Raw genomic sequence first — 14071 nt, 5'->3', positions numbered from 1 at the left:
TAAATGACCATTTCGTATTTAGGAAATGCTATGTACTTGGGGTTCGGAAATCGCAAATAGGAAATCTCTATTTGACATTTCCTATTTTGGGAATCGCACAATGCGATTTTTACTTGGTAGAAATCCCATTTTGCGACCGCATTTCCCCTATTGTACATAAGGAAAGCCTATTCAGCATTTGTGATTCGGTCCGTTAAGAAATACTAAATGGCTTCGCACATATGAGCCCTTGATGTTTAAACTTTTGTGGTCAGTACACAGAAGACTTTCACTATAAAGAGAAGACTAGACCCATTGACTTGGTCTGCGGTTGTTCTGACGTGGGGTTGGGGGAATAAGGGGTATAGTGTAGGGTAACCCAGGGTCTGAGGGGCATCTTCCAGATGCTGCTTGGTCTGAGTACTGAAAGCTTACACACTCTGAATGTCTGGTGTTGCTTGATATTGCCGGCTGCTTATGCTTCATATAATTTTCAGTCTCATAATATGTATAGATTCCTAGATGTAGCCAAAGAAGTTTGTTATATGCAGCACTTGTAGGTTGTAAATCTTCTTTCTGCCCCTTGCAGCTGCACAGTCAATAAGTATGCAGGACTTGAAGCCTGGGCTGGGCACGTCCACCGCAGCGGATAAGAAAACACCAGCCAGCAAGCTGAAGCCAAAAGTAAGTACGTGTATTCCAAGCATTGAGCACCTCTTCTTTTTTTTTGGGCCTGGCTCTGGTGGACATGCACTTTATCCCTGAATGCTGCCTCTTGTCTTGAAAGTAGGCCTGGGCGGTAAATTCCGTTCCGCACGCTGAATTTGGTTAAGCGGAGAAAGCGGAATTGCCAAACATTCCGTGAACACGCATTTTCCTTGTTCGCGCTTTCAAAATGCGTGTTCACAAGATATTTCCCCCCAAGCAAGCAAACAGCGTTCGCGAACAGGAAAAAGCATCGGGAACGGGCAGAATAAGCAATTCCGCGTGTTTGCGGAACTCTGTGTGCTCGCGTAGATTTTTTACCGTTTCACAGAGCTTTGCGTAGCGCGACTACACAAATTCCGCCCACCCCTACTTGAAAGCATGCTGAGACACACACACACACACACACACTCTTGAAACCCACATGGTGTTTGTGAAGAGGAAACTGTGAAGTGTAACACAGAGCAATAAATGAAATACTGTACAGCTGTCCGATTGCCCCAGCATGCCTCTCACGCCTGAAACTTGCAGGACTTTCATGTAGTGATGGGTGTTCATCCCTCTCTCTGTCTAGGATTCTGCATTCATCTTCAAAGAGGGAGTGTTGCCTCAATACCGACAGATGTTTTATCAACTCTGCGACCTTGACGTGGACAGGTAACAGGCAGAATTCTTCACTCTGTCTCCTTAGCCCTCTCATTGCCTCTTTCCCTCTGTCCTCCGGACGATGCACTGCTTTGGTGATGCTTTGTTCAATTGAATCTGATTTTTGGATTTGTGCATCTAGAACTTTTAATGGTGGTAGAAATTAATATAGGATGTGACCTCATTCCTAACTTCTATTCTTCATGATTACGTTTCCTCCATCCTCACCTTCTTAGCCTGTACCCACCTGTATCAACCAGACTGCTTTGTGTTAGTGCAGCTGCAAGGACGCTGGTCCCTGCACTTCTGAATTTTTTCACCCTTTTGCAGCCTACAGCATATCATCCATCGCAACGACGGCGTGGAGGCTGAATGCACCGAGCGCGACGGCTGGTGTCTTCCGAAGACGAGTGATGAGCTGAGAGACAGTATGTCCTCCATGATCAGACAGATAATACGATCCAAGCGGCCAGGTAAGCACAGCATCAGAAACTAGCCGAAAGAGGCAAAATAAAAGTATAAAATGAGGAGAAAGAGGCAAAAGAAAAGTCAGAAATGAGCAGAAAACGAGCTGAAAAGAAGGCAAACAAACCGGCACAGGAGGCACAAACTGAAGGCATCAGAGGGTAGCGGACTGCAGGCAAGCTGGACAGGAAAACTGTTGCAGGGGAAGCTGGTACGAGGATGAGATGTTAGATTTATCGTTATACTCTTCTGACAGCATTGAGTCTAAGCTACACCGATTCTGAATTAAGGCATTGGCGTGGGTTCTGGGAATAATCATCCGATGGTACTGGGCTACATATTTTTTGTTTTGTGTCAAGGGGTGGTTCGGCTGAGGCAGGTTTTGTGCATTGGCAGAACAGGCCGGGCTCTTCAGAAAGATTCTGGTGGCACAGTGAGAAGTTTGGTGCTAGGTTAAGACTCTGAGAATGTCTTTAGAGATTTCCTTTGTGGAATGGTTTCCTCTGGTGCATTTTCTAACCCTGCTTCTTTCTTGGCTAGCTTTGTTTTCCAGCACCCCTGAGCCTGCTAGCACTTCCAGCAAGGAGCCGCAAGCATACGAGTCGGGGGATGAGGACTGTGAAGACGAAGAGGAGGAAGACGCTGTATTCCAGCCTTCGGATGGCAGCGACAATGAAATGGAAACCGAGATCCTGGACTATGTGTGAAGGGTGGCACAGCAGGAATTGTTGCGGCAACCCCTTAACAGACTCTCAGCAGATGGGGCATTCCTGCTAATGCCCACAGTTAATCAACAGTAGCCCAAGAACAATGGCGCCTGACGGAAAAAGATCAGATCACATCCCCAGCGCCAAGGCAATGAGCACAGGGCTGTGGGCATCCATTCAGCAATCCAGAAAACCTGTTTTTTATTCAAGAAATCCGTCCGCACATCCTCCGCCTCTTGAATGTTTGTGCTGATTTAAGACCTCTTCTGGTCTACTGGTCAACATGTCCCCTTCTTAGTCTAAGCCCTTTTTGTTCTTTCCTCTTGGCCACTTCCTACAGCCAAGAACATATCAGGCTACTTGAGTTACGATAACAAGAAGTGCTAGGAAAACGAAAGAATTCTGGGTCAACTAGATCACACTTATTTTCTTGTGCGATTGCTTTGCAGGTATTTCTGGAAAAAATAGAATATTCTTTGCTCAATGTTGTGGTATTTTTGGAAGTTTTCACAACATGGTTGTTTAGGGAGCTTTCATGTGTCGCGTCCAGACCGTTACAGAGAGCTTGTTTTATGACTATCAGTGAAAGGTGTGTCCAAATCCTCTGATATTGCTTTGTGCATCCCTGACCTGACTCCCACTAGTTAAATCCCATTTAATGAAAATGTGGCATGTTGGATGTCACATGCATGATTGGTTGAAATGTGCAACACTTCTTCCATGTCGACACAAGAATGCGTATCTGTTAGTGCAGCCAGAAAGTTCTTTCACGAAAGATCTAGTGAGATTAATCGATGTACCCTGTGCCGCATGCTGACGTGGCATTCTGGGGCCTGACGCCAGATGTGTTAGGGCCTGTCATTCAAACAGCAAGAGAGGCAGAGTTTAGTAAAGTTCAACGTGGCATTCATTGAATTCCCATCGCCTAAGCCGTAGCGGTCTACTATGTTGACCTGTTGTGAAATCACGTGAAGCAACAGCTGCAATGGTCTGATAGTGACTTGGCATGATGTAAGCAATGCCTGTAAGTTTTTGTGTAGACTTAAGGTGAGAGATTAGATTGCCTCGTTGTAACCAATGTGGACAACTTAGACGCCCACTCTACTGGCTGCCATGAATATCTACATCTCCATAGGCCTGCTGCTGCTCTCCGGATGTCTACATCTAGACTATTTTAATAAATATTTTAAAAGAAGTGGCCCTGAGATGTGCAATTAGTGGTGCCCTTGTACAGAGGAATCCACGCTGCCATAGAAATTCCAGAGTCATACTTTCGGACTGCTACCTAATTTTTCCCTTGAGTTTGAATTTTGTTTTTTTTATTTTTCAGGTACACTTCCCCACATACAGTGTGTGATAGGCTTTGTCCCTCCACACCAGGCAGTACTGTCAAAGGGCTGCCATAGGTTGGAAAAATTCTAGAGCCAGGAAAAATAGCACTTTCATTTGTGGCCATATTCATTGGCCATGTCAACAAACGCCCTTTCGTTCTTTATGAATGGATACCAATGGCATCGCTCCATATGAGCTGGTCATGGTGGCGTGCCAGGTCAGAGTGTGGTGTCGCAGGTAGAGCTGCCGATTACTGACTGGTGACAAAGAACGTGTTAGATTAAAGATGAGGGAGTCCCGGTGACCTGTTTCCATTGGCAGACAAGAGTTGGGCGTGGCCAGCCACAATAAACCGCATTGGCTGCTTCATATCTCTGTGAAGCGGTGCATCCTGGGCATAAACCGTTCCGTTGCAGCAAGTGATAAAGATACAAACTGCTTTTGTTCATTTTTTATGACAATTTCAAAAGAAATGTAATAAAGTATTTTTTAATGACAAACCTTCTCCTCTTATTTACAGTTCTTGTTTATTTGTGTTGTTCGGATAGTGTGTGAGGTAAATGTTCACGTCAAATGCTTTGCAAGAGCAGAGCACACAGGGCCCACAGCTTCCTGGTTCTAGTAGTATTGAAACTCTACTTTTAATTCTCTGCCGCAGTATCCTAAGAAACCCTCTCACTGATCCTGGAAACGAACCACCCGCCTCCCCCAGTAGCTCTCGGTCAATAGCACATTTACGAAAGATCAAATTGTGTGTTAATCGAGTATTCAGCAGGGTAATACTATGGCCATAAATGTAATAAACGTAAAAAAAAATAGTGTAAAATGCTTTAGCAGCAACAGAAGTTACACTCCAAGTAGTTTTTACACAGTATCTAGAACAACGTGATACGTATTCGACAAACTAAAAGTTCTATAACACCATTGTAAATATCAGAACCTTCTGCACAGTTTCATGCCAATCTGTTCAATCGTTTGCAGAAGTGCATATCCAATCAATGGTACTCTGCATTTAAATATTGTTGGTTTACAGCCTGGCCCCCAAAATAAACCCAGATAGCTTTGCAGATCAGCTTATCACTCTCCAGGAAGCTGATGAGCTATAGATCAGATCATGGGTTCAACTCGAGGTTGTCTGCTCCTCCTTAAAGACTTCTGCCGGTAGATCCCAAACGACATCCGTCTGGCTGGTGCTATCCTCAAGTCGAGAGGCCCTTGGACCGGTGAACCCTACAGAGCAGAACAGATCTGGGTGTGAATCATTTGGAAGAGACGTCGGGAGCCAAGATTGTTCGATGACTTTTGGGTGTGCTTATCTTTTCTAAGGTGGTTACGGAGATGACACCCATTGGTTTAGTCAAATTTATGATGTAGATCCGGCAGTGGTATGAGGATAGGAAGCGCACCCGTGGCTTGAGTCAGTGCTGTGGATGAACATAGGTTTTATTAGAAGTTGATCTTCAGAAGCCCAGTCAATGTCTATGCATTTTATTAAAATCATGCACCTACATATAGCATTGTAATCTATATGGATATTTAGATCTACAACAAAATTAACAAATGCATGTAAGAAATACAGTTTTGTACGACTGAGTAATCTTGCCCCCTAGACTTGGACCATTATGAAATTGATCAATTTATAAAGTTGCTGTCGATGATCAGAGTAGCAATAAACTTGAATTTGGCCAATAAGTGTGTATTGTCTCTTGAACAGTGTCATGATTGTTGGACAGGGCATCACTGTGCAGAGGTGATGCCCAGAATGCCAGGCGTGCTGAGGCTTGGCACACCAGTCGGCTTCTGCTCTCAATGTTGTTGATCAGACGTAGTCTGTTCTGCTGTCACCATCCTCAGTGGCTTGGGGAGGCAGAGAGGAAGAATATCCAAGCAGCTCGAGGCCTGACTGGGTCTGCCCCGCCAGAGCAGGCAGGACGCTGAGGGAGCAAAGGCCTGGGGGGTGTCTTTTATCTCAGCGCTACTTACTAACCGATCACTTAGGACCTGATTTAGATCTTGGCGGGTGGATTACTGATGACGGATATCTCATCCACTTATAAATAAATTCCATTACATCCTATGGGTTTTATATTTCTGCAGATGAGTTATCTGTCACCGTTATGATGGAGTAACCCGTCTACCTACATCTAAATCAGGCCTTAGTGTTTTTTACATCCTTCTACCTTGACAATCAATATTTTTATTTATTAAGGATGTCTGATTAACAGGTGGTGGTATCCTTAAATTCATTAAGTACATAAATATTGTAACCTATTTTACCAGATAGACTTGTGTTGACTTGTATGAGCCTTTTGCTTTGGGGCAATACATAATCAGATAAAAGCCAAGTAAGCCTTTCGCCCAAATCAAGCCCATGGACTACCCTTTTCTTCCCCTCACTTTCAAGTAGAACTGTGTATAGATATCCCCTAGCTCCCCCTCACCTTCCCTCCCCATACAGATTTCCATTTCAAAAGAAGTTCTTCCAGCTTTTGTTGTGAACATTAACACTCCTCCCTCCAATAGGAAGCCAGGTGTTGATAAAAGTGGTTCAAAATAGACCTGGCTACTACAGGATAAGAACGTGGCCCGGTCTTAAATAACTGGAACGGCAGCAGCTGGCAGCCTCCTAGGATCTTCCCAGCCCTGAGATTGATGGACGGCTCCAGATAGGTAAACCGCGAGCCCTCCTTATCTGGAGCAGGCGTGGTTATGTCCCCGATGATGCTAAGTGTAGCAGTGGAAGTGTATAAAAGTGTTGTCCGTAGGTCACATCTTGTGATTTGGTTGTCCAGCAGTCGCCATGGTCTCCTGGGGGATGCTAGCTGTGGCACTAGCCTGCTGCCTGGCAGCAGTGCAGGCCACCACGGTAAGTCTATGGAAGGCCCACCACACGGCCTTCACACAGTGCTGGTGAATTGATGTGTTCTCAGGGGTCTTTGGGTGTCCATGGCACAAGACTGTAGAATTTGCAATGCCAGCTGGGCAGGGTGCCTCGGGTTGACTGGTTACTCCTGCATTCCGCTGCCACTTCCAAGACTAGAAGGAGAGAATGCGTTGAGTAGGTAAAGAAGAAGGAAAAGGGTCTTGAGGTCTTTTAGGTTCAACATCAGCCGCCCTACGTTCAAAGCTCTTGAATGCTACTAACTTACGATAATGCACGATTGGGCGCACCCTATCATCAGTGGGCTGATGGCCACTAGCCCACCTCACTCTATTCCATATCAGAACTGCTCCTTGTTCCATGGGCTGCTGCCGATGGCGCAGAGTTTATAAGGCAAACGCTTAGTCCACTTGAAGCCACTTAACGTTTACTTGGCTGGCAGGACTGAGTTCAGGCAGACCCTCTTGACATTATAAATCTACTCTTACGTGCGGTGTACTTAGGGTTCAGTGGTTTTGTCAGTTCTCTCTAATGTATGTCCTGACTCCCTAGTCCCAGTGTTCCGTACATTCCAAGTCCACATATATACATATGCAGATGACGTGCGTTTACGTTACGATAAAGTTAGAGATCTTGGTTGCGCTGGAGCAATGTGTAGCCGCCATTCAGTATTGTCGATTATCAGTTCAGCTGCCACTACATGGTAATGACTGAGCTCATGTTCTATAACCATGAATGCAATCCGCCTTTAGCCCTTCTTTATTGTTTGTCAATCCCGTCCTCAATATCTGAGACAAGTGTACAATTTGAGGTCCGTCTTGGGTACCGATGTCTCTAACTCCAGATTGGAGCGGTCATGACTAATTGTTCTTTCCAGCTGCACAACTCAAGGTGGGTCATTCTTCTTTTATCTAACACTTGAGAGGTGTTGGTCTTGGGCGCCGGTATGTGCTGGTGCATATACTGTTGCAACTTTCCGGAGTCTGGTTTGTTCATGTACTTTATGCAGGAACTGCATCTAACCCAAAACATTTTAGTTCAGAAGCTGTTCCAATAAAAGATGTGCATCTAATAGCTGTTTACAAGTGTCCTATGGGCTCGCAACTTATTAAAGCACATCGCGGAAGCATATTCTCACTAGTGACCATTCATTGCCACAGAACTGAATCAGACTCCTGTCTGTGAGCAAACCCAGAGCCACACACCCCAGAACAGCCCACATCAATGGTGTAAGTAGAATATTTCATTATTCTGCCTTCAGTCTTGGTCTTTGGATCTCATTTGTTACAACTATTTATTTATTCAATTTGTAAAGTGCATGGCTACCTAACAAAGCTTTTCCACTGCTGGCACTCCACTAGACCAGGATTACTGAGACCAGGAAACTGTTAATGAGAAGATGAGAACAACCATGTTTTGAGCATGAGCAGTTTGCGAAAGACTGTAAGCGATTTATAGGTTTCCAATAATTGTGGCACGTTGTCCCACCATTTTGGACCCAAGTATGGAAATGCCCGTCCTCCTTGGCGGTTTCGCTTGAATCTGGGAACTACAGCCAGCTCCAGATGGCTGAAGCAGCGCAAGCACTTTGGAGTGTACCACAATACCAAAGGTCTCAGGTACATAGACCCTGCTTGGAAGAGACATTTATGCATATAGCATAATGATTTGAATTGCACCCGCCGTGCAATTAGCAGTCAGTGAAGAGTGTGTCACAAGCTGGTTGATGTAGTGAATCTTGGTGGATGGCTACGAAGCCGTGCGGCTGCGTTCCGTACGGTCTGCAAACATTTAAGCCGGGAGGTGGCAGCCTCCAAATATAGAACGTTGCTGTAGTCCAATCTAGATATTACAAGAGCCTGGACTATCGTACTTTAGGCATTCAATAGAAGATAATTCCTAAATTTACGTTGCCACTTAAGAATGCCGAAACAGGTGGTTGCTACTTTGTTAATCTGATGGCTTATAGACCGTTTGTCATCGTACTCCCAGATTTTTTACCGCCTGGACTGGTGATGGAAAGGTTCCCAAAGCCGGTTGCCACAGATGAGGACTCCACAGGTGGGGTTGATTACCCACGAATAGAACCTCCGTCTTGTCTCTTCAGTTTCAGCGAGTTCCTATTCATCCAAGATGAAACTTGGGCAAGACACCGGTTTAGAGATTCTACCTTGTGGTTAACCTGAGATGATAAGGATACCGCAATTTGGGTGTCATCTGCATACGAGAACAAGTTATGGTCATGGGATTCTACAATCCATTCTACAATCCATGCTAATTGTCTCACATACAAGTTAAAGAGAAGGGGGGCTCAGGGTCGAGCCCTGCCGCACCCCGGAAATGATGTGGTGTGGGTTAGACCTATGATGCTGTGAATGCACCTGAAAAGTGCGGTCATGTAAAAAAAGAGCTCAGCCGTGCCAGAGCCACACTCTGCACACCCATGTCTCCTAGCCTGGCCAACAGAGCGGAATGATTTACAGTGTTGAATGCGGCACTGAGATCCAGAAGGATAATCGACGCTGTGCCACCTTTGTCTATCTAGCAATGAAGATATTCAGTGATGCAGAAAAGGGCTGATTCCGTACTGTCAACTACTCTTATGACACCCAAACAATCCTCAAAATAATTTCCTGCCCAAAAACAAGTAAGCAAGTCCTCCTTTCATGCAGTTGAGATATCCATCATGTACAACCACATGAGGAAGCAACCAGACAGAATGGAGCTTCTGCAATATGACAACCCCTCAATCTTAGCCCATTTTTCCCATCCCTGACAAACTAGGCCCAGGCCTTAAATCTGCAAAACTAGATAAAAACATGGACGTCAAGAACTGATGATGGCACCTCAAATCAGAGAGGTTGTAAGAACAAGGTGCTTCCACCTGGAGACTGACCGTGCTCTTTCTATCCTTCCCACAAGGCACGTCTGTACCTAGCTATATCACGCCTACAGCACTCAGGCTCTGTCTCGGCTTAAGTTAACCCAACACCTAGACTACAGTTATGTTCAGGCACCGGCTATGCTTTATCATGACGTGGTATGTCTCTCTGTCGCTTCGCCTCACTCTTACTGCTCTGGCTTCCCATACTTCAAATAATAAAATGTAAAATCCTTTGTAGAAATCATTTCACTCTCCACAGAACAGGGCTCACAATGACACTTGCCCATCAAGCAGACTTCCTCACTGGGCTCCACTCCCCAAAAAAGCAAGGACATGTGTTTCCTTCTTCAATAGCAACTTTGGGACTTTCCCAGGATATTGAAACCATGGCCGAACACCTGCCCATAATCAACAAACTGCTGAAAATATGACTCAACAGTCACCGGAGCTGCCCTCCCTCCCCAAACATCACAGAAGGAATCTTGGCCTGTACTTTGGTTTAATGAACATAAGAATACAGACCAAGGCATTAGCAGAGAGCTGCTTCTCCACAGCCTCCCCTTCCCCCACATTCCATAGACCCACCAACCCAAAACTTCTCAAAACACCACCTTTTCTTCCAGATGTTGGCACCCTGGTAATCAATCCAAACTGGCACTCAAGTACCTTCTCGCTCTTTAATAATTTTGGAATAGCTGTGGTCCTGAACACATCCTCCATCTAACAGTGCTTTCAAATCCTAAGCAATTGACAACATCCTTTCTGGACTCAACCAATGATGTCTAGATGGGTTATATCCATTTACTTACTGTTTACATCCAGATTCTCCTTTGACATACTGGGTGCCCCTTGGGTTTCCCCTCATTAGGTCGAAGCCTATCCGACAGCACCGCTGTCTGCTTGTTAAAGATTTCTTGGGGAATGTTCTGAAAGTTGACCTAAGAATGCATTCTGCCCATTGCTTACGATTGGTTTTGTAGTTTGTACAACACGTCTGCTTGCTTTCTATTTGCTGGCTTCATTGGTTTTAGGCTGTCCAGCATCTTTTTGTCCCTCCCATGGAGAATAGCCTGATTACTGTATTCCTCCACAAGTGCTCGCATTCTGTAAACAGGCCTGTGTATTTTGCTCTTATCTTGTCACATTTGCTGTACATTCAAAGAGAGGGGTCAAATGTCAGGCCCTGTCTCCTAAGGAAGCTTGACGTTTACTTTTCTTTCTCTGACTTCAAAGTGAGAGGATTTATCTGACAATCTGGGGGTGTGAAAGGAAAGGCTGGTCTCTAGCCCACAACACAATTTAAATGTCTGTAAATGAACTGCAAATATTTCAGAATATATCCGAACTAGGAAAGCACAAATAATTTTTTTTTTTGGTATTTCTGAAGTATGCTGGATTTTTTTTATTGATTGTATTGATGTGCTATTTTCACACATTGTCATTTGTGTGCTTTATAGTTTTATCAGTAAAACTGTATGTGCAAATATAATGGTCATTTTAATTACAAATGTGTTGTCTGTAATGGCAGTACTCTACCACACCATGCATACTCCACTCTACGCCACTCCACGCCACTCTACTGCACTTTTGCCACTCTATGCCACTCCACTTCACTCCAATCCACTCAATACCACTCTAAGTCGCTCCATTCTATGCCACGACATTCCACTCTACTCTGCAGCACTTCACTCTTAGCCACTCCACTCTGCAATACTCTGCACCACTCTGCTCTATGACACTCTACACCACTTCACTGTAGGACACTACTCCTCTCTATGCCACTTCACTCCTCGCTATGCCACTCCACTCTACGACGCTCCAGTCTACAACACTTCACTCTGACTCTCTACGCCACTCTACTCTATACCACTCTGAAGCTTCACTCTACTCCACTCTGCTACCCTGCAACACTTTATGCCACTCTACAACAATCTATGCAACTCCACTCTGCTACATCCATGCCTCGTTACTCCACTCTAGTAAACTATGTGCCACTGCACCCTATGACACTCCAGAACACACTATGCCATGCCATTCTACTACACTCCGTTGTACGCCACTCTACTCTGATTCTCCTCCATTCTATGTCACTCCATTCTGACACTCAACTCCACTTTATACCGCTACACTCTACGCCACACTATGCCCTCCATGACATTCTATGCTACTCCACTCTACAACACTCTACGACACTATACCACTCTACTCGGTGCCACTGTACTCTACTCCACTCCACTCCACCCTAAGCCACTCTACGACACTCCACTCCACGCCACTCCACTCTACAACACTATTGCATCCTGCCCTATGCCACTCTACTCTGTGACAATTTATTCCGCTCTACACCCCTACACGCCACTTTGGCATGCTACACTACACCAAGACATTCTACAGCACTCTACGACCCTCTATTCTGTCTCTCTACTCTTGCCACACTTTACTCTTCTCTCTACGACACTTTACTCCACTCTATGCCACTCCGCTCTACGCCACTCAACTCTATGCTATTCAACTGTAGGCCAGCCACTCTCTGACACTCCACTCTAAAACATTCCAGTCTATGGCACCCTATTCCACTCAACTCCAATCCGCTCTGACACTTTACTCCACTCTACGCTCTGCCCATTCCCTCTACGCCTCTCGACTCTATGCCCCTCTGTGCCGCTCTACGATACTCTACGCCCCTCCATCCTGACACCTCACAATATGCCACTCTACAACACTCCACAACAATATGCCAATCTACTCCAGTCTATGGCACTTTACTTCACTCTACAACTTTACTCCACTCCACACTATGCCACTCCATGCTACGACACTCCACTCTATCCCACTCCATGACACTCCACTCGACACTGCTATGCTGCGCCACAACACTCCACTGTACTCCACAACATTCCATCTCCATGACACTCCACAACACGTCACGACACTCCACTCTACAACACTAAACTCTACAACACTCCTCTCTGACAATCCATGACACAACACTCTACTCCATTCTGCTGTGCTCTACGACACTCGACTCTACTCCCTGCCACTCTTCTCTACGGCAAAGACGTTTAGCCATGCTAAACAGCAGCCATGCCGGTGTTCAACATGGCTAAAATGCATTGTCAAAGCCAATAGCTGTGGTATAGTTAAGACCATTTGGCTTTGTTAATGCTTGTTCAAATAGCTACTAAACCCACATAGTTGGCAATGTGTCGGTCATGATGCGGCGAACACAGCCCATCGGACAATCTGGCACCCTTGAGCAAGTAGCAGTGCACTGAAAGCAGCATGTTGCTCTCCGACACCACCAATAACAAACCCAATACCTGCTGAAAATGCCTTCGCTACAGTAGTGCATCACAACTCTGTGACATAATCAAGGCGGCACTGAGCCTTACCCTTACACATAGCACCGCGCTGCTCCCCAACAGCTCTAATTCAACCAGACACCAGAGACCCCACCTGAAGAATATCTGAAGACCGCCGTACCACAAACACAACAGAATGCACTGACCACACCAACACTGCATATTCATGCAAACATCAGAGCACAAATGCACCCCATCCTGAAGGACCTGCGGTGGCTCCCCTTGCCAGCCCGCATCATCTTCAAAACCAGCTGCATGATTTCCAAAGCCATCATGACCAGCAACCAGCCTACCTCGCAGACAAGCGTGCCGTCTCTGGTGGTCCTTGGGACACCTGCAGACAGGAGAGCAAGAGGCTGCAGACTAAGATGTGTAAGAAACACACCATGCAGCAGGCCTCCATCGATGCATCCAGAATCTGGCGGATCGTGTAGCATTGGCCGCGACGCACAAGGACCCCCATCGAGGACCTGTGCTTTTAAGCTCTTTCGGACCCTGTCAGACGGGACACTGCCTCCCTCGATATTCGGTACTCCAGGCTCACGTATCTTTGTGAGCTACATTGTTTCCGTCCGCACTTCGGTGTGGGCTAGAGTTATTATATTGTTTCTTTAGGCATATATTACTGTCCTGAGGATGAACCTTAGATTACGTATGTTTCGAAACGTCGTCGACCTAACGCACTAAATGCATAGTTGCCCAGTGAATTTTTGTATGCATATGTGTTTGTCGTGGATTGTCTGTATATGATTTATGATACTCCGATGACCCCACTTTGCCTATAACCCCCTTTTGTTCTTGTCCCCCCGGTGTGTGAGTTGGACATCGGCTGGTGTCCCCCTTGTATTACACCATGCACTACCTTTATTTTTCTAATATGTGAAATTAAACTGTCCGGCTGGACACTTGGAATATAGCACTATCTAGTCTATATTTATTTTGTTTTCAAGTTCTCTTGTCTGGGGACCATTGTCTCTGTTAGCAAGTATCTACCCAAGGTCCCTAGTTTATTGCTGCCTGGGTTCCCTTGTATTGTTTAAATAATCCAGAATCTGGAGCAGCATCCCCATATCCATCAGGAGAATTGACGATGCACCTCTTTAAAGAACAC

General features: G+C 45.6%; 2 protein-coding genes across 2 annotated transcripts in view; both read left to right on the top strand.

Moving 5' to 3' along the window:
- Nucleotides 1–4333, top strand: part of GTF3C5 (general transcription factor IIIC subunit 5) — a 98426-nt gene extending 94093 nt beyond the window's left edge. The window contains exons 8-11 of the mRNA XM_078646161.1: nucleotides 569–663; nucleotides 1259–1341; nucleotides 1660–1802; nucleotides 2335–4333. Of these exons, the coding sequence (XP_078502287.1) occupies nucleotides 569–663; nucleotides 1259–1341; nucleotides 1660–1802; nucleotides 2335–2501 (488 nt within the window). The 3' untranslated portion in view covers nucleotides 2502–4333. The remainder of the gene's footprint in view (nucleotides 1–568; nucleotides 664–1258; nucleotides 1342–1659; nucleotides 1803–2334) is intronic.
- A 2242-nt stretch (nucleotides 4334–6575) lies between these two features.
- Nucleotides 6576–14071, top strand: part of LOC144756381 (bile salt-activated lipase-like) — a 62157-nt gene continuing 54661 nt past the window's right edge. Inside the window, exon 1 of the mRNA XM_078646160.1 lies at nucleotides 6576–6699. Within this exon, the coding sequence (XP_078502286.1) occupies nucleotides 6634–6699 (66 nt within the window). The 5' untranslated portion in view covers nucleotides 6576–6633. The remainder of the gene's footprint in view (nucleotides 6700–14071) is intronic.

The sequence above is a fragment of the Lissotriton helveticus genome, chromosome 5_1, assembly GCF_964261635.1.
Source record: "Lissotriton helveticus chromosome 5_1, aLisHel1.1, whole genome shotgun sequence".
NCBI lineage: Eukaryota > Metazoa > Chordata > Amphibia > Caudata > Salamandridae > Lissotriton > Lissotriton helveticus.
The sequence above is the reverse complement of the archived record's forward strand: the minus strand, read 5'-3'. Positions and strand labels throughout refer to the sequence as shown.